At 44.7% G+C, this 23,620-nt stretch overlaps 2 protein-coding genes across 2 annotated transcripts in view; both read left to right on the top strand.

Annotated features, from left to right (window-relative positions):
* Positions 1-23,620, top strand: part of FBXO22 (F-box protein 22) — a 41,537-nt gene that overhangs the window by 10,634 nt on the left and 7,283 nt on the right. The window contains exons 3-6 of the mRNA XM_068275851.1: positions 4,573-4,660; positions 9,685-9,780; positions 10,572-10,736; positions 15,092-15,257. Coding sequence (XP_068131952.1) covers positions 4,573-4,660; positions 9,685-9,780; positions 10,572-10,736; positions 15,092-15,257 — 515 coding nt within the window. The remainder of the gene's footprint in view (positions 1-4,572; positions 4,661-9,684; positions 9,781-10,571; positions 10,737-15,091; positions 15,258-23,620) is intronic.
* LOC137560752 (uncharacterized) lies at positions 275-3,364 on the top strand. Its single transcript, XM_068271902.1, has 3 exons — positions 275-418; positions 773-2,547; positions 3,313-3,364. Exons 1-3 carry the CDS (start codon positions 275-277, stop codon positions 3,362-3,364), a joined length of 1,971 nt encoding a protein of 656 aa, XP_068128003.1.

Below are 23,620 nucleotides of genomic sequence, written 5' to 3'. Positions count from 1 at the left end.
AATAGTGTTGGAAGGTTACAAGATAGAATTCGAGTATCCCCCACCCCTGCAGTATGTGGTAACTCCACAGCCAAAATCACCAGACCAAAGGAAGGCATTACAGGAGGAGGTTGCTTCCCTTCTGGAAAAAAGAGTGATCCGAGAGGTACCATCCTGCCAGAGAGGCCAAGGGTTCTACTCACCAGTTTTTCTGATAAAAAAGCCTCAGGGAGCCTTCAGATTTATTCTAAATTTAAAGGGGTTGAACAGGGCCGTAAAATACAGGAAGTTTCGAATGGACAATGTGAAGTCTGTAATAACCCTGTTGCAAAAAGACTGTTTTCTAGCTTCTCTGGACCTCAAAGATGCCTACCTGCATGTACCAGTTCATCTAGAGTCCCAGCAATTCCTAAGATTTGCAATTCACCTACAAGAAGAGGTAAGACATTTCCAATTTAATGTGTTACCTTTTGGGCTAGCTTCATCACCTTGGCTGTTCACAAAGGTGATGGCAGAAGTTTTGGCAGTCTTGAGGTGTAGGTCCATTAACATCATTGCTTACCTAGATGATTTATTGATTTGGGGTAATTCTTTACAGTCTGTAAGTGATCAGGTTAAGATATGCATTGATAGTCTAGAGTCTTTAGGCTGGTTAATTAACTGGTCAAAATCGGCGCTAATACCCAGCCAATCTATGGAATATCTGGGGTTTATTTTTTCCTCCCGCCAGCAAAGAGTATTTCTCCCAGAAAGAAAAGTTTCGGCAGTACTTAATTCTGTTCTTTCTTTTCAGAAATCAAGGTCCATCAGTATAAGAAAAGCCATGGCACTTCTCGGTCTGTTAAGCTCAGTCTTCCCTGCAGTACAATGGGGTCAATTCCATGCCAGGAACCTGCAGTTGTGGATACTAAGGAGCTGGAACAGGAACATTTCAGCACTAGAAAGGAAGATTCTGATCCCATACGGTGTGAAAGTGTCGTTAAACTGGTGGCAGGAACTGTCTCACCTATCGGAAGGCCGCATGTGGTTTTTTTCCAGTACAAAGAATCATAACGACGGATGCCAGTACGTGGGGGTGGGGCGCTCACATGGACTCTCTACCAGCACAAGGGCAGTGGTCCAGGGCTATGGCAATAAGATCCTCCAACAGCAGAGAACTGGAAGCAGTATGGAGAAGCCTTCAATTCTTCAAGGATCAAATCAATCAGTGTCATGTCCTGATCAGGTCCGACAACAGCAGTGTAGTGGCTTACCTGAATCATCAGGGAGGAACAAGAAGTCGTCGGTTGTGGTCTCAGACAGCAAGGATTCTGCATTGGGCAGAGAGCAACTTAACATCCGTCAGAGCAGTTCATTTGAAGGGGACTTGCAATGTTGTGGCAGACTATCTCAGCAGGTCAGCGATATTACAAGACGAATGGTCTCTGAATCCAGGAGTATTTGTTCAGATCAGCCAGGCATGGGGCACCCCTGCAGTAGACTTATTCGCAAGGAGACAAAATTCAAAGTGTCTAAAGTTTTGCTCCCTGTATCCAAAGGACAATCCGTGGGAAATAGACGCTTTCTCGATAGAGTGGCGGTTGAACCTGATGTATGCATTTCCCCCAATACCTCTGATATCAAGGGTTCTGAACAAGATTATGCAGGACAGAGCACAAGTAATTCTCATAGTACCTTTCTGGCCGAAAAGACCGTGGTTTGCTCTGTTACAGAATTTAGCGATGTGTCAACCAATAATGTTACCAGTCAGAACAGATTTGTTGTCGCAGGGCCCAGTTCTTCACCCGGACTTCAAGCGTCTTCACCTTTCAGCATGGAGATTGAGTGGGGAATCCTGAAATCAAAGGGGTTTTCGGATAAACTTTCTGAAACGTTAATACAATCCCGCAAGAAGGTGACGAGGCAGATTTATCAGAAGACATGGAAAATTTACTGTGAATGGTGTACAAGGAAAGAGAAGGATTCTAGACTTTCCGCCTCAGCTCTGGAATTTCTTCAGGATGGATTTCAGATGGGGTTAAGTTCTAGCACTCTTAAAGTTCAGACAGCAGCTTTGAGTGTATATTTAGAGAGAAGATTAGCTCAGGAGGAGTTTTTTCTTCGTTTTTTTCAGGGAATTAAACGTCTCAGGCCTGTGGTGATATCTAAGGTGCCCCCTTGGGACTTGAATGTGGTGTTACAGAGTCTTTGTGAACATCCCTTTGAGCCTCTGGATCAGATTCCAGATAAATTTCTGACGTTGAAAACGGCCTTTCTTCTGGCAATCACCACAGCCAGGAGAGTCAGCGAACTTCAGGCCTTATCCATTAAGCCACCTTATTGTACCATCTCGGAGGATAGGATTACTCTACGTCCAGACTTTGCATTCCTTCCTAAAGTGACTTCAAAGTTTCATCGATCTCAGGAGATCTTTCTGCCATCATTCTGTGATAAACCAACTAATGAAAAGGAGAGGAAGCTTCATTGTTTGGATGTTAGAAGGTGTATCCTTCATTATCTTGAAAGGACTGCATCTTGGAGAAGATCAGATGCCTTGTTGGTGCTGTTTGCGGGGAAATTCAAGGGGAGGCAAGCCTCTAAGACATCAATTGCAAGATGGATCAGACAAACTATCACCGCGGCTTATCAGACTCAAGGGAGGCCTTTACCGACCTCAATTAAAGCTCACTCCACAAGAAGTGTATCAACATCTTGGGCAGAGAGGGCAGGCGCCTCGATAGAGCAGATTTGCAGAGCGGCCACCTGGTCCAGCCAAAATACGTTTGTCAAACATTATAGACTAAACTTATTAGCCAATACTGATCTAGCATTCGGAAGAAAGGTGTTGCAGGCAGTAGTCCCTCCCTAACTTATAATGTTCTTGTTTATCGTCTCATAGGAGGGGTGCTGTCAGGAGGACGTTCTGGGAAAGCCAAGCTTACCTCGGGTAATGTCTTTTCCAGTAGTCCGAGTGACAGCACCCCTCCGGCCCACCCTAATAAAGGGCATAATTAAATTAATCGTTTCAGCAGCATTTGGTGTCCGTGTCTTTTTTTATAACTGAATACCTTTTGTGAGTAACATCTTTATATACTACTCCTGCCTGCCTGTTATGCAAATTTGTATCTTCTAGCTTCCTGTCCAAAGTTTGGGAGGGAGACAAGTCTCATAGGAGGGGTGCTGTCACTCGGACTACTGGAAAAGACATTACCCGAGGTAAGCTTGGCTTTTTTTTTTTTTTTTGCTTCAGTGTCTCTTTAATCAGTTCTTCAGAATATACCATATTGCAGTGTCCTTTTTCATCAGTCTCTCAGACTTCCACCCTTTTCACCCTTTCTATTATTCATTCCCCAGGAACTCTATGAACTCTATGGTTGCCACTAAATTCTCCATGCTTTTAATATAATCTACCCTTCTAATCAACCTCTCACAATAGTTGTCAGAAAGATATAATTTATCTGCTTTTATCCTGTGGTGGAACATTTTATTTTGAGTCGTAATCCTCATGGATTCTCTTCAGCATGTTAATTAAATACCTGAAAGTTCACCACATATATTTTTCCATAAAATAGTTTGACTGCCTCGCTGTCTCACCAGACTTGGCTCACAAACGTTTTCAAGTTGCGACACAACACAACAAAAATTTCATTTTTTTTCCTAGAAATATCAAAATAACTTATCAATATGTGTTTCAAATGAAAAACAGAATATTATGAAAGTATTAATCAGTAAATGTGTTTATGATGTTAGAATGACAGGGGAAGACAAGCAGTCTTACCTAGTGTTCCCCCATGTGTCCTCTTTATCTCCTCCATCCAGCAATTGGTCAAGGAGGATGTGCTGTGCCGTCCAGGACTAATTATTTGACGGGAGGGTTTCAATTTAGACAGCACACATTTTAGGAGGGGTTAGCAGGCACACCATTGTCCCATTGGCATGGGGGAGGGACCAGACACCACAACTCACCACCACCTTATCCCATAAAATACTTGGGTGAGATTTATATAGTGCATCAAGGATAGGTGTGCCAAGCTTGTGGCATTATATTCAAAAAAGAGGCTGGAATTGCTGCCAAAGCTGCATCGACAAAGTATTGACCCAAGTCTGTGAATACTTGTGTACCTGTGATTTCTCAGGTTTTTTTTTTTTTTATTTTCAATAAATTTGATGAAAAACCTTAAGTAAACTTTTTGCATGGGTGTTGTGTGTAGATTTCTGAGGAAAAAGTGAATTTAACCTCCCTGGCATTATGATTATTTCCAGATTTGGGGTCTAAAAGCCGTGCAATAAAAATGAGAAAAAAACATACCACAGAGAGAATTGCAGCAGCCCCTGCATATAACTCACTCAGACACGGAATTACCACTCTGAGCTGCGGATTTCCGTCCCTGACTTGGGATTACTGCCAAGGAGGTTAATCCATTTCGGAATAAGGCTGTAAGATACATACATACATACATACATACATACATACATACATACATACATACATACATACATACATACATACATACGTACATACGTGTGTGTGTGTGTGTGTGTATATATATATATATATATATATATCGCCATTCATGTTAGGAATCTTTACTGGGTTTCTTTTCTCTCTTGTAGAAAATATATATTATTCCGGAAATGTTTCTGTACTTTACAGAATCTGAGTCGCTGAATGACCGTGGAGCACACTGCGGACCAAAGAAGGGTAAGGTGGTGAGAAACACATTCATGTCTTTTGTTTATCTTTTCATGACTGTCCCCAGGAAGCCTATATCCTGTGAAGTAAACCTCTCAACACTATTTTAATTCTCAGAAATAAGAAGCTCATATCCCCTTTCTTTGTTAGTACAATCATACCTACTTAGTATTCTTTGATTGCCCTTGCAACAGGTTGATTTGACTTGAATTGTTTAGTTATTTTTACCCATTGATCTCGTTGCTGTAATGATATATATTGCTGCGTATGTGTATTTATATCTTTAAAATCCTAATGTTTCTGAAATATTTAGAGTGCCCCTTTGTGGGATACACATGGTGTGTATGCCTCAGGTACAAAGGAACATTTAATTAATGATCCTTATAGACAATATAGAGTCTATTACATCAATAAACAGGGAGGGACCAAGATCCTGACAGCATAGATCCCGAAAGGGAACTCCCCAGAAGCAAAGTGGGTTCAGAAGAAGTGATAGCCTTGCTTTTTTGAATGTTGGAAGGAAGAAAAATATATTTATTGATCTGGAAGACCTCCTTCATTTGGAGAGATTTGGGTATTCTGACCATTCACCTTCCAGAGATTCTATTGTTTATACAGATTGATTTAGACATGGGTTTGGCACTGATTATCCACAGGGTATAATTTGCAGCCCTGTAAGTCTATCAGTATTCATAGACACATAGCAAAACAGGACCTGGTTAAAAAGCTTTCGGCAGCAATTAGCAGGTTGTAGTCTGATCCCTACAAAGTGTGTATCAGGCTTAAGGCATGGAAGGAAAGCCCTACCCCCCCCAAAAAAAAATTACATAAAACCATCCATAAGGTAAGAGAGCTTAACTTGATGAAGTATACAACTTACATGGGTTAAAACAAGTTTCTTATTGAAAACTTTTAAAACACATTTTTCAGGTCTTTTATCCACTTCTTAACTGCTTGACGACCACAGGCTTACCCAGTGACCAGACGATTTTTTTTACAATTCAGCACACTGCAGCTAACAGTTCGCTGCACAGCCATACAACTTCGCACACAAATTAATTATACCACCTTTTCTTGCCACCAACAGAGCTTTTTGTTGTTGGCATCTGATTGCTGCTACGATTTTCATTATTTTTTTGAATTAATTTTGTTTTTTTATTAAATTGTGGTTTTTTTGTTTGTTTTGTTTGTTTTTGTTCTCCCCCCCCCCCCTCCCTCCGAGATCCAGCCCCTATGATTACTTCTCATAGGTATCAGCCTATGAGAGGGATCAAATTGTGAGCCTCTCCTGGGGACAACTCAGTGACAGAGCTGTCCCCCGCACAGCGCTGCACTAGATTTCAGAGCTGTACAAGTAATTGTGTGTTTTTTTTTTCTATTGACAGCCTGCCAGCTCCGATCATGGCTGGCAGGCTGTTTACGAAGCGGAGCTCCGTTACTCAGCAGGGATGCGTGCACTATCCCCGCTAATCTCCGCCCCCAGGACTTGATGCTAGCCAGTGTTAGGCGGTCCTGGGGGAGCCACTCTGTGGCGGCCAATTGGCATTAGGCCATTGCAGAGTGATTGAAGTGACCCTGAGATGGAGGATTAGCCATAAAATATACATACCTGATTGTTCCCATGGCTTGATCGCTCCCACGACGTCCTCTTCTCCCTCCCTATAAGGTAATGAACGGAGGCGCCAACAGGATAAAATCAATTCTTAAAACTTTTAAAATTGTCGCTCTCTGTTGACAGGAGAAAGAAAGGGGTGGATATCAATTATAACTTAATGAAGAACAGAGGCGCCAACAGGATAAAATCAATTCTTAAAACTTTTAAAATAGCTTAGGAGGCAGTGGTGGACTTACCCCCGCAAGCAGACACAAAAACTGTGTATTCAAAACAATCAAATTTGGTACACTCCAGGGGTTTTTGCAATGCGTTTCGCAGGTATTTTCCAGCTTCCTCAGGCAATAAAAAATAGGAGTACACACAGTACAGTCTCAAGGTCACAATAAGCACCTCTGTCGACAGAGGCTCTTATCGTGACCTTGAGAATGTACTGTGTGTACTCCTATTTTTTTTATTGCCTGAGGAAGCTGGAATATACCTGCGAAACGCGTTGCAAAAACCCCTGGAGTGTACCAATACATTTGATTGTTTTGAATACACCGTTTTTGTGTCTGCTTAAGTCCACCACTGCCTCCTAAGCAATTTTAAAAGTTTTAAGAATTGATGTTATCCTCTTGGCGCCTCTGTTCTTCATTACGTTATAATTGATATCCACCCCTGGTGGAGGGGGATACCCCTTTTTTTCTCCTGTCTACAGAGAGCGACTTCTTAATCCTGAGTGAGGACAGGCTAATCTCACCTGCCTGTACAGTGGTTACTTGGAGGTATCCCTGGTTTGTGAGTATATATTATACTTGTTTCATTTACCCAATTGTCAATACTTACTTCACTATATTGGGTTCTCTCTTTTTACATACATCTTCTCCCTCTCCGTTCGTTCGCAATTGGCCCTGGAGTCCTCCGGGCCGGGGCCAACTGCGCATGTGCACTCCCGCCGCGTTCACGTCACGCCTGCTCAGGTGAAGAATGTTCCCAGCGACGGGAGCGAGACGGGAGTGCGCCTGGCCAGACTGCGCATGTGCCCACTGGTCCCGACTGACGTATTTTCCGGTACCTGTACCAGGTGAACGAGGAGTTAGAAGAGGACGCCGTGGGAGCGATTAGGCCGGAGGGAGCTGGAGGATGCCCCATATTTTATTGGGGGGACCCTGTCTCTGGTACACTTTAAGGTCAAGTGGCAGTGTCTGAAAACATGAACTACACAGAGGCTCATAGTACCATCTTAAAATAACTTGACATTAATGTCAATAAAATAAAACCAATGCATATTCATAAGTGTCTTATAATCCGTGTGTGTGTGTGTGCGCACGCATATAGTTTTGTGCATTGTTTTATACAGCGACTATAACTTATTTAGCATAAAACTCAATTGATGTAGGCAAAATAACTAATTTAAAAAAAAAATTCTTAATGAAAATTATTGTAAGCAAGGACCAACTGGTTTAAGATCCGCTTTATAATAAAGAACATATTTAATGTTGCTTTAAGAGATCAAATGAATGTCATTTTTTGGCCTCCTTAAAACAGAAGATATTTGTGATTATTCGGCTTTAAGTGAGCTACTGTGGTTTCCATGATGCATCACTTCTGAATATGCAATTCATCTATGACCCTGAAACCAAGGCTGCACTTCCAGAATCGCTAGTGTATAGTGAGTCATGAGTAAATAAAATTTACAGAGCCACTCCAATCCAACATCATTGCATGGATTGATATGGCTCTATGGGATAGGGCTTGGACCAGTTAAATGTGTTTTATAAGGATAGTGAGGGGGGGCCGGAGGGGGTTAAGGTTAGGCAATGGGGGAGTTGAGGATGGGCACCACCGGGAGAAGGGGGTAAGGTTAGGCATCACTTACTGGGTTTTAGGGGTAGGCATCGGTAGAGGGGAAGGTTGTTTGTGAGAGTAGAGTTAGGTTAGGTCATACTGTAGTAAAACATTGGTAAAGATTACCGATATTTTACTATCATAGTTAAGTAGAAGGATATTGGTAATTTTACCAGTATTGTACTAGCAGCTATCTCTTTGTACTGAACACCTTTTTTACATGTACGCCCTTTTCATATAATAAATTTGGAAGGGCAAAATCAACATTTTTTGGAAGATAAAAGTTAACATATATACTTACACCTATTGCAACCCCATAAGAGTAAAACGTTTAACATCTATTATTACTGAGGGCATACTTTTCCTCTGGTTATGCTGGAACCTCTGCTGCTATCTATGTCACTGCTGGTTTTCCCAAATTAGATGATTTATGGATCTGTCTTTTATCAGCTAACTTAAAGTGGACCTGAGCACACAGGACAGAATGAAAACGTAACTCTTGTTTGTGTTAGGTAACTACAGGGGGAGGGGTGGTGGTTTGTAGGGCGAATCAGGTTTTTATGCCTATTAAATTTATTTTATTTATTTTTTAAGTTTTGTTTTTGGCAACTAGATGGTGGTATACACTCACCTGGAAGTTACCAGGAAGTGATCAATCATTGTAATAACTTCACTAGTTACTTTCACTTTGATGAATGAACTTGCCTTGTGATTTGAGGCATCTTTATTCATGATTCTTGAGTTGGCTCAGGGAACACGTTCCCCTTCACAAATCGCCAACTTGCAAATCCTGCCGTGAGCTAGCGGCGGGAGTACACGACCCGCTGCAGAAACACTGGATGTGTATATGCAGGGCAGAGGCCGGACAGGCTACAAACTCTGAGCGCAGGGCTAGACCAGATGTCTATCCTCTCTCTCCCCACAGCCCTCCTCCTGTCACTCACTGTACCTTGATGCCGCTCCCCCGCCCCCGGCAACGTACGGAACAGAGCGGCCAGTGGGCAAAGATTACTACTCTATTCACTCACACCCTGCCAGATCTGTGGGCTCAGTCTGGCGCTAGAGGTCCAGGTGACAGGTCTCTTCTGTCTGTCTGTGACTGAAGTACAGTGGGTGGCATTGCAGGAAGTGACGTGAGCGCTGGAACGCAGCACAGGATCCAGGAAGTAGGGGAGTCATTGCCCTCCCCGCTGCCTGGCTTACACTAAATATAGAGCAAATAGCTGGAGGGGGAGAACGGACGGGGTATTGTTTTACTGCAGCACATTCTGCACAATTATACGCATTCAGATAGGTTCAAGTGGAGGAAGAGGAACCAAACTAAAAGAAACCGCTTTGAATATATTGCATCCAATGTAATAGAAATTACAACAATAGTACCTAGCTAAACCTCACCCACTTTTGAATGTTTCTGATAAGTGGCTACCTGTATCAAATTCAGTCTACCACCATTTTAAAAACACAGAAATATCCTAATGCATGTAACCTACAGATATTGATATTTAATTGCAGTTTGGTTCCAGTGTCTTTTATTACTGTTGATACCACGGAAGCTGACATTATCTCTTTATTTTTTTTATTTTTTTGTTAGCAAAAAAGAAGCATGGATCAGAAACAGCAGCTGCCCTGGAAAAGCTTCTTCCAAGAGAATGTCAAGTTGTTGGACTTGCTGCACCAGGAATTATAGGTAATTTGTTTCAAAATTGCATCTCCAGTTGACTGTAGCATGTATTTCTCTGTAAAATGATAGAGCTGCTGTTTGTGTTATTGGAATATAACATTCTGACCAAGGATAAAAATTAAAAACATTTCTTCATTTTAGAAATACTTTTCAGAATAATGCATATGCTAATATAATGTTGGAAATGAGTATAAGGGAGCAGGGATGAGTCTACACTGCAGTGACCACCTCCAGGGTCCACCTCAAAACCTTTGGAGCCAAAGCCTTCTGTCATGCTGCCCCTACCCTTTGGAATGCTTTGCTGCACTCAATCAAGACAGCTCCAACCATAGGGGAGTTTCAAGCAAAACTGAATTGCCACCTCTTAATACCAGTCTGGCATTAATGATCACATAACTTTTTTCCCTATAACATATTCCAAACTGCAACTATGTAGTAATCAGAGACAAGATGTAAGGGAGAAAAACCTTTGCAAATGTTGTTGTTGTTGTTGTTGCACTGGAGTTTTGAACCAGCCAGGAAGCTGGTATCAGTGGGTTATTACTATTTTGGTTTAGATAACATGCATGTGTATGCGGTGCCGGTGGCCCAAGACAGGCTAAAACAGCTTTTCTTCTAGAGTTGCCAGGATCCAGGGAGTGCAAATAGCTTACCTTGCCATATTTAGGAAATGATATGGATGAGTTTATACATGCTGCACATAAACTTGGTGAGTTTGAGGTTTCTGTATGTGTATGCTGTATATATATATTTTTTCCATAATTGAGTTCTTACATGATTTTGTGTTTTAAAACCAGTAACTCCTCTGGGATCCCCAAATAATCATCCTGTGGAGATGGAAGATGGAGAATCTGGCTTTGCACTTCTGTTCCCTAAAATCTCCGGAGTCAAAATCCAGAAATTTCATGTCTTTAAAGACTACAAGAGTAAAGTATTTGATGAGAGCAAACTTGAAGAGGCTGGTAGGTTTATCCTAATGAATGCACACAAAAAAAGATTTCTGGCTTATTAAGTTGCTAGAGTAATGTAATAAATACAGAATTTTCAATCTTTAAGATGTAACCTTTAACCTCTTATGGTTCCTGGATGGAGTCTCACGTCCAAAGTTCTACATGTTCCTGGACATGAGACTCATGTCAAGCACTAAAAGTTGCCGCGATCGTGCGCTTCCATAGCTCGTGCACGTGCTCATGTACACTTGCGCACTCTTTCAATAGTGATTGCTACAGCAATCATTCACATAAATTAAGGAGGGGAAAAAGGCTTTTTTTTTTTTTTTAATTAAACAGACAGTTAGCCCATTAAAAAAAATTTTGTTGTAAGTTTTTTTTTGTTGTTGTTTTTTTACCCTTCCCAGACTAATAAACCCCTTGTGTCACATATGCCTGGCCTTAAGATTCACGGACACCTGTAATGACTGCCACCCATGGTGGTCGGATGCGATCATCACTAGGGAGACAGCTCGGAGACCCAAGGCTATATAGATGCATCAAAATGTTGTTGCCTAGCAATGTATCTATACAGCACTAGGATCCCCAAACTGTGCGCACTAGCAATCACATGCAGTCGCTACAGAGGCACAGGCTGGCAATAATGGTACACTACATGTTTGGATTATTGGATTACATGCCCGACTAGTGATGAAATATGCCATGTATGGTATAGTTTATCCGGGACAAGGCAAGAAATGTATTTTGGCACTTGTCATGTAAAAATTAGGAAGGAGGAAATGTGAAAAAAATGTATAATTTTTCTGCTTATGCTTAATTTTCCTTGATAAAGTGCCTTTCAACGTAAAAAAAATATTTGGAAAAAAAATTACCCAAAGAAAGCCTAGGATGTCCTGAAAAAAACAATAACAACAATGTATCACTTTGATGGCATAGGTAGTAAAAGTTATTGCTGTATCAGTAGTGACACAGCTGATATGCCAAAATTCTCAGGAACCTTAAGGCTAGTTACACACCAGGACGTTGCGTTTAGGGGACGTTATAGGGCACATAACGTGCCCCTAACGCAACGCCTGGTGCTCTCTGGTGTGGACGTCGGAGTGAGCCGCGTTGTGCAGCTCACTGTGGTGTCTGTGATGCGTACTCTTGGATGCATGCGGCATCACGTGGTCCCGCCCGGGCCAGTCGTCGCACAGAGCATCCGCTCCTGGAAGTAAACACTGCACGTCACTGAGTGCAGTGAATATTAATTAGCCATGTGCCCGGCTGCTCTCCCCTCCTCCCCAACATGATTGAGCATGTGCAAACAGTCTTACGCGGCTTAGCTGCGCAGAACGCACAGCATGCAGCACTTTGCTGCGTTACAATGTAACGCAACGTGGGCAGTGTGAACAGCCCACTTGTGTTACATTGCTGTGCGTTGGGGGATTGTTACAGGCTGCACTAACGTGCGCCTGTAACGTCCCACTGTGAAACCAGCCTAAGTGGTAAAAACTCAAAACCTGAAGTGCTTAAATCCAAGTCTGCTTAAATCACTTTTCAATTACATACACAGTCTTTACACCATAATAATATACTGTATATGTAGTGCAGTAGTCCTGCTAGGGTAACATTCCACACAACATCATAGTCTTTTTAAAGGGAACCTAAAGTAAAATAATTCTGCCCAGTTTGACTTACCTGGGGCTTCTTCCAGCTCCCTGTAGTCCAGGTCCCTTGCTGTCATTCCTTTAAAATCTGTTCAGCAGCTGTGCCCCTCTGAAAGCTGGCCAGCTGAGCCAGTTGCGGGCTACTGCACGTGTGCGGCCCATGCCACGTGCCTCCTCGATTGTGCAGCCAAAGCCAGGAGCATTCAGCGCATGTGCAGCTGCAATTTTTGCGATCTGTATGAGTGCAGAATGCTCCCAGCCACAGGCTCAAGGAGGCACATGCAGCTTTCAGAGGGGATAGCTGCTCACTGGATCAGAGCGGAAAGACAGCGACCAGAAGGACTACAGGAGGCTAGAAGAAGCACTAGGTAAGTAAAACTGGGCAGATGTGTTTAACTTTAGATTTAATTAAACCAGATAAAGCCCTTCCACCTCAAACAGCAGTGGCATACTGTGATTAAAAAAAATCAACATGTTTCACTCCTATGCAGGGCATTGTCAAAAAGAAAGGCTAAAGTGCTGATGCGTAATGCTAACATGTCAGTGAGAGCGAACAAACTATGTGATGTTCATAGGGCAGAGCTGGTCTGGCTTTGTCCAAAACGCCTCTTTATACTTCCTCTTTTATCAGTTGTGCACAATACCAGGGGGGGGGGGGGGGGGGGGGGGTTCACTCGTTGTTACACACACAGCTTTAAAACTGTGTGTAAACCATGCAGAATCTACAGTTTTCCTTACATTTGCACACCAGTACATTGTCGCAGCAGAGTGACTGCTAGGACTGATTTGTATAGCACTGGATTAAATATCATGCATTATATTTAAAAGGACCCTGACCAGTGGCCTAAAATGAAAATCTGAACTTACCTGGGGCTTCCTCCAGCCCCCCATAGTCCATGAGGTCCCGCTGCATCCTCTTTCTCCCCTCCATGGTCCTGCTGGCAGGTCCGGTAATACGGCGACTTCGGCTGAAGTATTGCGTGCACGCCCCCGCTGCTTCATCACGCCGTTTGCCATAGGGGTCCTGCGCATACGCGGTTCCTTAAAAAACTAAACCGCGAATGCACAGGACCATTACGGCGCCCGGTGTGATGGCGTGCCGGGGGCCTGCATATTTGACTTCAGCCGAAGTCACCGGATTACCGGACCTGCCAGCAGGGCTACGGAACAGAGGAAGAGGATGCCGGGGAAGCAGTAGGTAAGTCCAGATTTTCATTTTAGGCAACTGCTCAGGGTCCCTTTAATATATTCCTTTTTTCTAGTTTCTTTAAGTGTGTGTGTGTGTGTGTGTGTGTGTGTGTGTGTGTGTGTGTGTGTGTGTGTGTGTGTGTGTGTGTGTGTGTGTGTGTGTGTGTGTGTGTGTGTGTGTGTGTGTGTGTGTGTGTGTGTGTGTGTGTGTGTATATATATGTTACGGCCAGAACCCGAAGTGTGGCCACTTCTAGTTCTGGCCGGCCACTTCGGGTTCTGGCCGGCCAATATGCGAAGTGGCCGCAGCGCTGCGGCCAATGTGAGAAATGGAATGTTTACAGCCGTCTCGCCCGGCCAAATTGATGACAAACTTGCTTAATTTTAATGAAATGTAGCCGGCGGCAATGTCATAGAATAGATGAAGCCGCCGGCTTTCGCGCACTGCCTCTCCCCGATCCCCCCCCTCCCTCCTCTCGCCGCCGCCTCCCATTACAATACGTAGCAGCCGGGCGGGGACATGCAGCCGGAGAGTCGTTCGTCGCAGCAGGGGCAGCAGAGCGGGGGAGGCTGCAGACATCGCTTCTGCCAGCACCCCGCTCTGCAGGAACGGCAGGATTCCCCTGCCGCGACGAACGACTCTCCGGCTGCATGTCCCCGCCCGGCTGCTATGTATTGTAATGGGAGGCGGGGAGAGGAGGGAGGGTGGATCGGGGAGAGGCAGTGCGCGAAAGCCGGCGGCTTCATCTATGACATTGCCGCCGGCTACATTTCATTACAATTAAGCAAGTTTGTCATCAATTTGGCCGCGGCGAGACGGCGTCAACAAAACATTTCTCACATTGGCCGCAGCGCTGCGGCCACTTCGCGCATTGGCCGGCCAGAACCCGAAGTGGCCGGCCAGAACTAGAAGTGGCCACACTTCGGGTTCTGGCCGTAACATATATATAAAAATCAGTTAAGATTTGCTGTCCCATCAAAATAACTCTTCACACAGCTGTTAATGTTTAAACAACTGGCAACAAAAGTGAGTACATCCCATAAGTGAAAAAAGTCAACATTGTGCCCAAAGTGTCAATATTTTGTGTGTCCACCATTATTTTCCAGCACTGCCTTAACCCTCTTGGGCGTGGAGCTTCAGAAGTTGCCACTGGTATCCTTTTCCACTCCTTCATGATGAAGCTGGTGGATGTTAGAGACCTTCTGCCCCACAAAAGCTTAGTAGGGTTAAGCAGCCAGCATTCCTCTTTAGCCCCGGAGAGCCTGTTTCCACTGCACGCAGATTGGATGCAGAATGGATGCAGAAAAACTGACTCCAATGAATGTCTATGGGCCATTTTCCTCTAAACACAGTTTTTCTGATGCAGATTTTCCCATAGGCATTCATTGGAGTCAGTTTTTCTGCATCCAATTTGCGTGCAGTGGAAACAGGCCCTTAGTGAATCAGACACAATGCCATTTGTATGTAGTGGCAGTTTAAAACAGAAGAAATAAAATCTTATAGTTCCATTTTTTTTGTTTTTGTTTCCAGGCCTTAAAAATAACGCAGACCTGCGTGTAGTTCTGATCTTTGGATACAATACATGGAGACATGGAGCAACACGCTTCTTGAATCAAGTATTAAACTCTTTGAATGAGAAAAGTATCATCATTGCAGGGGGCCTTGTGGAGTGCCTAGAATGCTTTTCCTCACAGGAGTGAGTATATTTTCTGCTAATGATACTGCAGCTTGCAAAAAAATATGACCAGAGACCAGTCCACAACAGATTCCCCTCTCAGAATAGGTACTATAGCACTTCTAGGGGATTCTGTTGAGGACTGATTTCTGGTCCTTGAGTTTTGCATATATTTACCCCAATTGTCAATCATGTAAGGTTTTTTTAAAGGAAACCTGAGAGGAATTAGAAGAAAGCAATTATACTTCCATGGAGTTTCCTCTAGCCCACTTAAAGGAAACCAGAGACGAAGATTACTCAGTTTTATACATACCTGTGGCTTCCTCCAGCCCCATCCACACAGATCGCTCCCATGCCCCGTCCTCAGTCTTCTCCAGCTCTGGTACCGGGTCCCATAACTTCGGCCAGATGCAACCAGTCTGAGCAAGCTCACTGCGCTCTCTCCAGCAGAGAATAGTACTGCACAGTTGCAGTACTATTCTCCGCCGGAGAGCAAGCACTGCACTTGCTCAGACTGGGCGCGACTGGTCGAAGTTACAGGACCCGGTACCAGAGCTGGAGAAGACGAAGGACAGGGCAAGGGAGAGATCTGTGCAGATGGGGCTGGAAGAAGCTGCAGGTATGTATAAAACTTTGAGTATTCTTAGTGTCTGGTACACTTTAACCACTTCCCGACCGCCTAACGCACAGTGGCGGCCGGGAAGTGGAGCCCTTAAGGACCGGCTCACCCACAGAGGCGGCGGTCCATTTAAGGGCATGGGCGGAGCGATCGCGTCATCCGTGACGCGATCCTCCGCCGGCGCCTGTCACCGCTCGCTCGCCGCAACATCCCGCCGGCTATACGGAAGCGCCGGCGGGATGTTAACCCCGCGATCGCCGCATACAAAGTGTATAATACACTTTGTAATGTTTACAAAGTGTATTATACAGGCTGCCTCCTGCCCTGGTGGTCCCAGTGTCCGAGGGACCACCAGGGCAGGCTGCAGCCACTCTAGTCTGCACCCAAGCACACTGATTTCTCCCCCCCCCTGCCCCAGATCGCCCACAGCACCCATCAGACCCCCCCCCCTGCCCACCCCCCAGACCCCTGTTTGCACCCAATCACCCCCCTAATCACCCATCAATCACTCCCTGTCACTATCTGTCAACGCTATTTTTTTTTTTATCCCCCCCCCCTGCTCCCTGCCCCCTCCTGATCACCCCCCACCCCTCAGATTCTCCCCAGACCCCCCCCCCCCCCCCCAGACCACCCCCCCCCTGTTTACTGTATGCATCTATCCCCCTGATCACCTGTCAATCACCCGTCAATCACCCGTCAATCACCCCCTGTCACTGCCACCCATCAATCAGCCCCTAACCTGCCCCTTGCGGGCAATCTGATCACCCCCCCACACCAATAGATCGCCCACAGATCCGACATCAGATCACCTCCCAAATCCATTGTTTACATCTATTCTCTCCTCTAAACACCCACTAATTACCCATCAATCACCCATCAATCACCCCCTATCACCACTTGTCACTTTTATCTATCAGATCAGACCCTAATCTGCCCCTTGCGGGCACCCAATCACCCGCCCACACGCTCAGATTGCCCTCTGACCCCCCTTATCAATTCACCAGTGCATTAATTACATCTGTTCTTCCCTGTAATAACCCACTGATCACCTGCCAATCACCTATCACCCATCAATCACCCCCTGTCACTGCCACCCATCAATCAGCCCCTAACCTGCCCCTTGCGGGCAATCTGATCACCCACCCACACCATTAGATCGCCCGCAAACCCGCCGTCAGATTACCTCCCAAATGTATCGTTTACATCTGTTATCTTCTCTAAACACCCACTAATTACCCATCAATCACCCCCTATCACCACCTGTCACTGTTACCTATCAGATCAGACCCTAATCTGCCCCTTGCGGGCACCCAATCACCCGCCCACACGCTCAGATTGCCGTCTGACCCCCCCCTTATCAATTCACCAGTGCATTAATTACATCTGTTCTTCCCTGTAATAACCCACTGATCACCTGTCAATCACCTGCCAATCACCTATCACCCATCAATCACCCCCTGTCACCCCCTGTCACTGCCACCCATCAATCAGCCTTTAACCTGCCCCTTGCGGGCAATCTGATCACCCACCCACACCATTAGATCGCCCGCAAACCCGCCGTCAGATTACCTCCCAAATGTATCGTTTACATCTGTTATCTTCTCTAAACACCCACTAATTACCCATCAATCACCCCCTATCACCACCTGTCACTGTTACCTATCAGATCAGACCCTAATCTGCCCCTTGCGGGCACCCAATCACCCGCCCACACGCTCAGATTGCCCTCAGACCCCCCCCCCTTATCAATTCGCCAGTGCATTAATTACATCTGTCCTTCCCTGTAATAACCCACTGATCACCTGTCAATCACCTGCCAATCACCTATCACCCATCAATCACCCCCTGTCACTGCCACCCAACAATCAGCCCCTAACCTGCCCCTTGCGGGCAATCTGATCACCCACCCACACCAATAGATCGCCCGCAGATCCGACATCAGATCACCACCCAAGCGCAGTGTTTCCATCTATTCTCTCCTCTAAACACCCACTAATTACCCATCAATCACCCATCAATCACTCCCTATCACCACCTGTCACTGTTACCTATCAGATCAGACCCTAATCTGCCCCTTGCGGGCACCCAATCGCCCGCCTACACGCTCAGATTGCCCTCAGACCCCCCCTTATCAATTCGCCAGTGCAATATTTACATCTGTTCTCCCCTGTAATAACCCACTGATTACCTGTCAATCACCTATCAATCACCCATCAATCACCCCCTGTCACTGCCACCCATCAATCACCCCCTGTCACTGCCACCCATCAATCACCCGCTGTCACTGCCACCCATCAATCAGCCCCTAACCTGCCCCTTGCGGGCAAACTGATCACCCACCCACACCAATAGATCGCCCGCAGATCCGACATCAGATCACCACCCAAGCGCAGTGTTTCCATCTATTCTCTACCCTAAACACCCACTAATTACCCATCAATCACCCCCTGTCACTGCTACCTATCAGATTAGACCCCTATCTGCCCCTAGGGCACTCAATCACCCGCCCACACCCTCAGAATGCCCTCAGACCCCAGCCCTGATCACCTCGCCAGTGCATTGCTTGCATCCATTCCCCCCTCTAATCACACCTTGAGACACCCATCAATCACCTCCTGTCACCCCCTAGCACACCTACCCATCAGATCAGGCCCCAATTTGCCCCGTGTGGGCTCCTGATCACTCGGCCAAACCCTCAGACCCCCTTCCGATCACCTCCCCAGTGCATGGATTGCATCTATTTTCCCCTCTAACCACCCCCTGAGACACCCATCAATCACCTCCTGTCACCCCCCTAGCACTCCTATCCATCAGATCAGGCCCAATACAACCTGTCATCTAAAAGGCCACCCTGCTTATGACCGGTTCCACAAAATTCGCCCCCTCATAGACCACCTGTCATCAAAATTTGCAGATGCTTATACCCCTGAACAGTCATTTTGAGACATTTGGTTTCCAGACTACTCACGGTTTTGGGCCTGTAAAATGCCAGGGCGGTATAGGAACCCCACAAGTGACCCCATTTTAGAAAAAAAAGACACCCCAAGGTATTATGTTAGGTGTATGACGAGTTCATAGAAGATTTAATTTTTTGTCAAAAGTTAGCGGAAATTAATTTTTATTGGTTTTTTTTCACAAAGTGTCATTTTTCACTAACTTGTGACAAAAAATAAAATCTTCTATGAACTCGCCATACACCTAACGGAATACCTTGGGGTGTCTTCTTTCTAAAATGGGGTCACTTGTGGGGTTCCTATACTGCCCTTGCATTTTAGGGGCCCTAAACCGCGAGGAGTAGTCTAGAAAACAAATGCCTCAAAATGACCTGTGAATAGGACGTTGGGCCCCTTAGCGCACCTAGGCTGCAAAAAAGTGTCACACATGTGGTACCGCCGTACTCAGGAAAAGTAGTATAATGTGTTTTGGGGTGTATTTTTACACATACCCATGCTGGGTGGGAGAAATTTCTATGTAAATGGACAATTGTGTGTAAAAAAATCAAACAATTGTCATTTACAGAGATATTTCTCCCACTTAGCATGGGTATGTGTAAAAATACACCCCAAAACGCATTATACTACTTCTCCTGAGTACAGCGGTACCACATGTGTGGCACTTTTTTACACCCTAAGTACGCTAAGGGGCCCAAAGTCCAATGAGTACCTTTAGGATTTCACAGGTCATTTTGCGACATTTGGTTTCAAGACTACTCCTCACGGTTTAGGGCCCCTAAAATGCCAGGGCAGTATAGGAACCCCACAAATGACCCCATTCTAGAAAGAAGACACCCAAAGGTATTCCGTACGGAGTATGGTGAGTTCATAGAAGATTTTATTTTTTGTCACAAGTTAGCGGAAAATGACACTTTGTGAAAAAAAAACTATTAAAATCAATTTCCGCTAACTTGTGACAAAAAAATAAAAACTTCTATGAACTCACCATACTCCTAACGGAATACCTTGGGGTGTCTTCTTTCTAAAATGGGGTCATTAGTGGGGTTCCTATACTGCCCTGGCATTTTAGGGGCCCTAAACCGTGAGGAGTAGTCTTGAAACAAAAATGACCTGTGAAATCCTAAAGGTACTCATTGGACTTTGGGCCCCTTAGTGCAGTTAGGGTGCAAAAAAGTGCCACACATGTGGTATCGCCGTACTCGGGAGAAGTAGTACAATGTGTTTTGGGGTGTATTTTTACACATACCCATGCTGGGTGGGAGAAATACCTCTGTAAATGACAATCTTTTGATTTTTTTACACACAATTGTCCATTTACAGAGGTATTTCTCCCACCCAGCATGGGTATGTGTAAAAATACACCCCAAAACACATTGTACTACTTCTCCCGAGTATGGCGATACCACATGTGTGGCACTTTTTTGCACCCTAACTGCGCTAAAGGGCCCAAAGTCCAATGAGTACCTTTAGGATTTCACAGGTCATTTTGAGAAATTTCGTTTCAAGACTACTCCTCACGGTTTAGGGCCCCTAAAATGCCAGGGCAGTATAGGAACCCCACAAATGACCCCATTTTAGAAAGAAGACACCCCAAGGTATTCCGTTAGGAGTATGGTGAGTTCATAGAAGATTTTATTTTTTGTCAAAAGTTAGCGGAAATTGATTTTAATTGTGTTTTTTCACAAAGTGTCATTTTCCGCTAACTTGTGACAAAAAATAAAATCTTCTATGAACTCACCATACTACTAACGGAATACCTTGGGGTGTCTTCTTTCTAAAATGGGGTCATTTGTGGGGTTCCTATACTGCCCTGGCATTTTAGGGGCCCTAAACCCTGAGGAGTAGTCTTGAAACGAAATTTCTCAAAATGACCTGTGAAATCCTAAAGGTACTCATTGGACTTTGGGCCCTTTAGCGCAGTTAGGGTGCAAAAAAGTGCCACACATGTGGTATCGCCGTACTCAGGAGAAGTAGTATAATGTGTTTTGTGGTGTATTTTTACACATACCCATGCTGAGTGGGAGAAATATCTCTGTAAATGGACAATTGTGTGTAAAAAAAATTAACAAATTGTCATTTACAGAGATATTTCTCCCACCCAGCATGGGTATGTGTAAAAATACACCCCAAAACACATTATACTACTTCTCCTGAGTACGGCAATACCACATGTGTGGCACTTTTTTGCAGCCTAACTGCGCTAAGGGGTCCAAAGTCCAATGAGCACCTTTAGGCTTTACAGGGGTGCTTACAATTTAGCACCCCCCAAAATGTCAGGACAGTAAACACACCCCACAAATGATCCCATTTTGGAAAGTAGACCCTTCAAGGTATTCAGAGAGGGGCATGGTGAGTCCGTGGCAGATTTCATTTTTTTTTTGTCGCAAGTTAGAAGAAATGGAAACTTTTTTTTTTTTTTTTTTTTTCTCTCACAAAGTGTCATTTTCCGCTTACTTGTGACAAAAAATAATATCTTCTATGAACTCACTATGCCTCTCAGTGAATACTTTGGGATGTCTTCTTTCCAAAATGGGGTCATTTGGGGGGTATTTATACTATCCTGGAATTCTAGCCCCTCATGAAACATGACAGGGGGTCAGAAAAGTCAGAGATGCTTGAAAATGGGAAAATTCACTTTTGGCACCATAGTTTGTAAACGCTATAACTTTTACCCAAACCAATAAATATACACTGAATGGGTTTTTTTTTATCAAAAACATGTTTGTCCACATTTTTCGCGCTGCATGTATACAGAAATTTTACTTTATTTGAAAAATGTCAGCACAGAAAGTTAAAAAAATCATTTTTTTGCCAAAATTCATGTCTTTTTTGATGAATATAATAAAAAGTAAAAATCGCAGGAGCAATCAAATAGCATCAAAAGAAAGCTTTATTAGTGACAAGAAAAGGAGCCAAAATTCATTTAGGTGGTAGGTTGTATGAGCGAGCAATAAACCGTGAAAGCTGCAGTGGTCTGAATGGAAAAAAAGTGGCCGGTCCTTAAGGGGTAGAAAGCCCTAGGTCCTCAAGTGGTTAAGACTGTGGGCTCCCTCGCCATCTCAGGTTGCTCCGATCCACTGCTGGCCGCCCCAGTATATTTCTTCAGTTGTGCTCTTTTGCATATGTACAGCCCGTAGTGTTCTGTGCCTGTGCAGTAGTACTGCGCAGGTGCAGAACACTCCTGGTTACAAAAGGGCAATGGGGGCGTGCATGTGCAACAGAGTGCGACTGATGAAATATACTGTGGTGGCCAGCAATGCATCGGAGCAGCCAAGGGAGATGGTGAGGGAGCCCACAGCCTGAAAGGGGCGAATGCAAGCCCCAGGTTAGTATAAATGCTTTCTTTTCATTCCTCTCAGGTACACTTTAATGACACTGCAACTTGTCAGTATGTGTCTATTTGCTTTTCACTGCCTCCTGGCTCCTTCTGCTAATCAATCACTAAATGCCCCTACCTTCTGTCCCATTCTTTTTTCACCATGACTGATCCGGCTATCTCTTGCTTCATCTCACGAAGCTATTACTGCTGTACCCTCTGCCATCATTTGACAGCTTGCTTTCCATCTGACTTTTCCATTACTGATTCTGCTACCTCCTGTCCCATTGCACTATCACAGCCTCCGCCCCACTGCTTCCTTCCCACGCCAACTTTAGGCACAATTTTTACATGTACCGGTTTGGTACAGTTTGTGTTGTAGGTTTCCTAACAGGTATAACAGTTACCTATGTTTCTCCTGTAATGCGGTATTAGACAAACACATTTAAAGGAATACTATCGATACCCAAGTGTTCTAAAATGACAGTGTGCAAATAATGTCTAAGTAGCTGTGTAAACATTTTCCTACTTTTCATGTTAAATATCAGAGGCAAAAACTGTAATTTATTGAGGGTAGGATTTAGCTATATTGGGACAAATCAATTGCAGAAGGGGTGTCTGCTTCAATGCACAGCCAGAGTTGCATATCAGACTACAAAAAGCAAATATCAAACATATCAAACTCTGAAAGCAAAAACAATATGAAAAAGCTGTGACAATCAGTTCATTTCCTCTGCTCTTTTCAGACACTTCAGTCAAAAACAGAGCTCCCAACAGCTGCAGCTCCTGTGTCCTGTCTCTCTCTGTCACGCACAGAGCTACACATAGAGTTAAAGGGAACCTTAACTGAACAGGGGGTAAAGAGTTTCACTTACCTGGGGCTATTACCAGCCCCCTGCAGCAGTCCTGTGCCCTCGGCGCCGCTCTGGAATCCTCTGGTCCCCCGCTGTCACTTAGTTTCGTTTTTGACGACTCACCAGTCGCCGGCCGCCATGCGTATTATTGGACGCATTCACCAATGCAATTAGCACAATTGCGGATCGCAACACGTACAAAAATACGCGTTGCCGCATTCCGCACGCGTAGATATGCTGCAACGCGTATTTTTGTACGCGTTGCGGTCCGCAGTAGCGCTAATTGCATTGGTGAATGCGTCCAATAATACGCATGGCGGCCGGCGACTGGTGAGTCGTCAAAAACGAAACTAAGTGACAGCGGGGGACCAGAGGATTCCAGAGTGGCGCAGTGGGCACAGGACTGCTGCAGGGGGCTGGTAATAGCCACAGGTAAGTGAAACTCTTTACCCCCCGTTCAGTTAAGGTTCCCTTTAACTGATCAAGTGTGAGGGAAATTTCCCCTCTCCTCATGGCTCAGTCAGCCATCAGTTTTGTCAGTAAACTTTGAATGTATTTTGCTAACCGTAAACAAAGACGTTGCTACTAAAATGTATACACCAGTACTTAGCAGCACTTCCCAAACAATTCCTGTGTCAATT

This window comes from Hyperolius riggenbachi, chromosome 3 (assembly GCF_040937935.1).
Source record: "Hyperolius riggenbachi isolate aHypRig1 chromosome 3, aHypRig1.pri, whole genome shotgun sequence".
Taxonomy (NCBI): Eukaryota; Metazoa; Chordata; class Amphibia; order Anura; family Hyperoliidae; genus Hyperolius; species Hyperolius riggenbachi.
The sequence above is the reverse complement of the archived record's forward strand: the minus strand, read 5'-3'. Positions and strand labels throughout refer to the sequence as shown.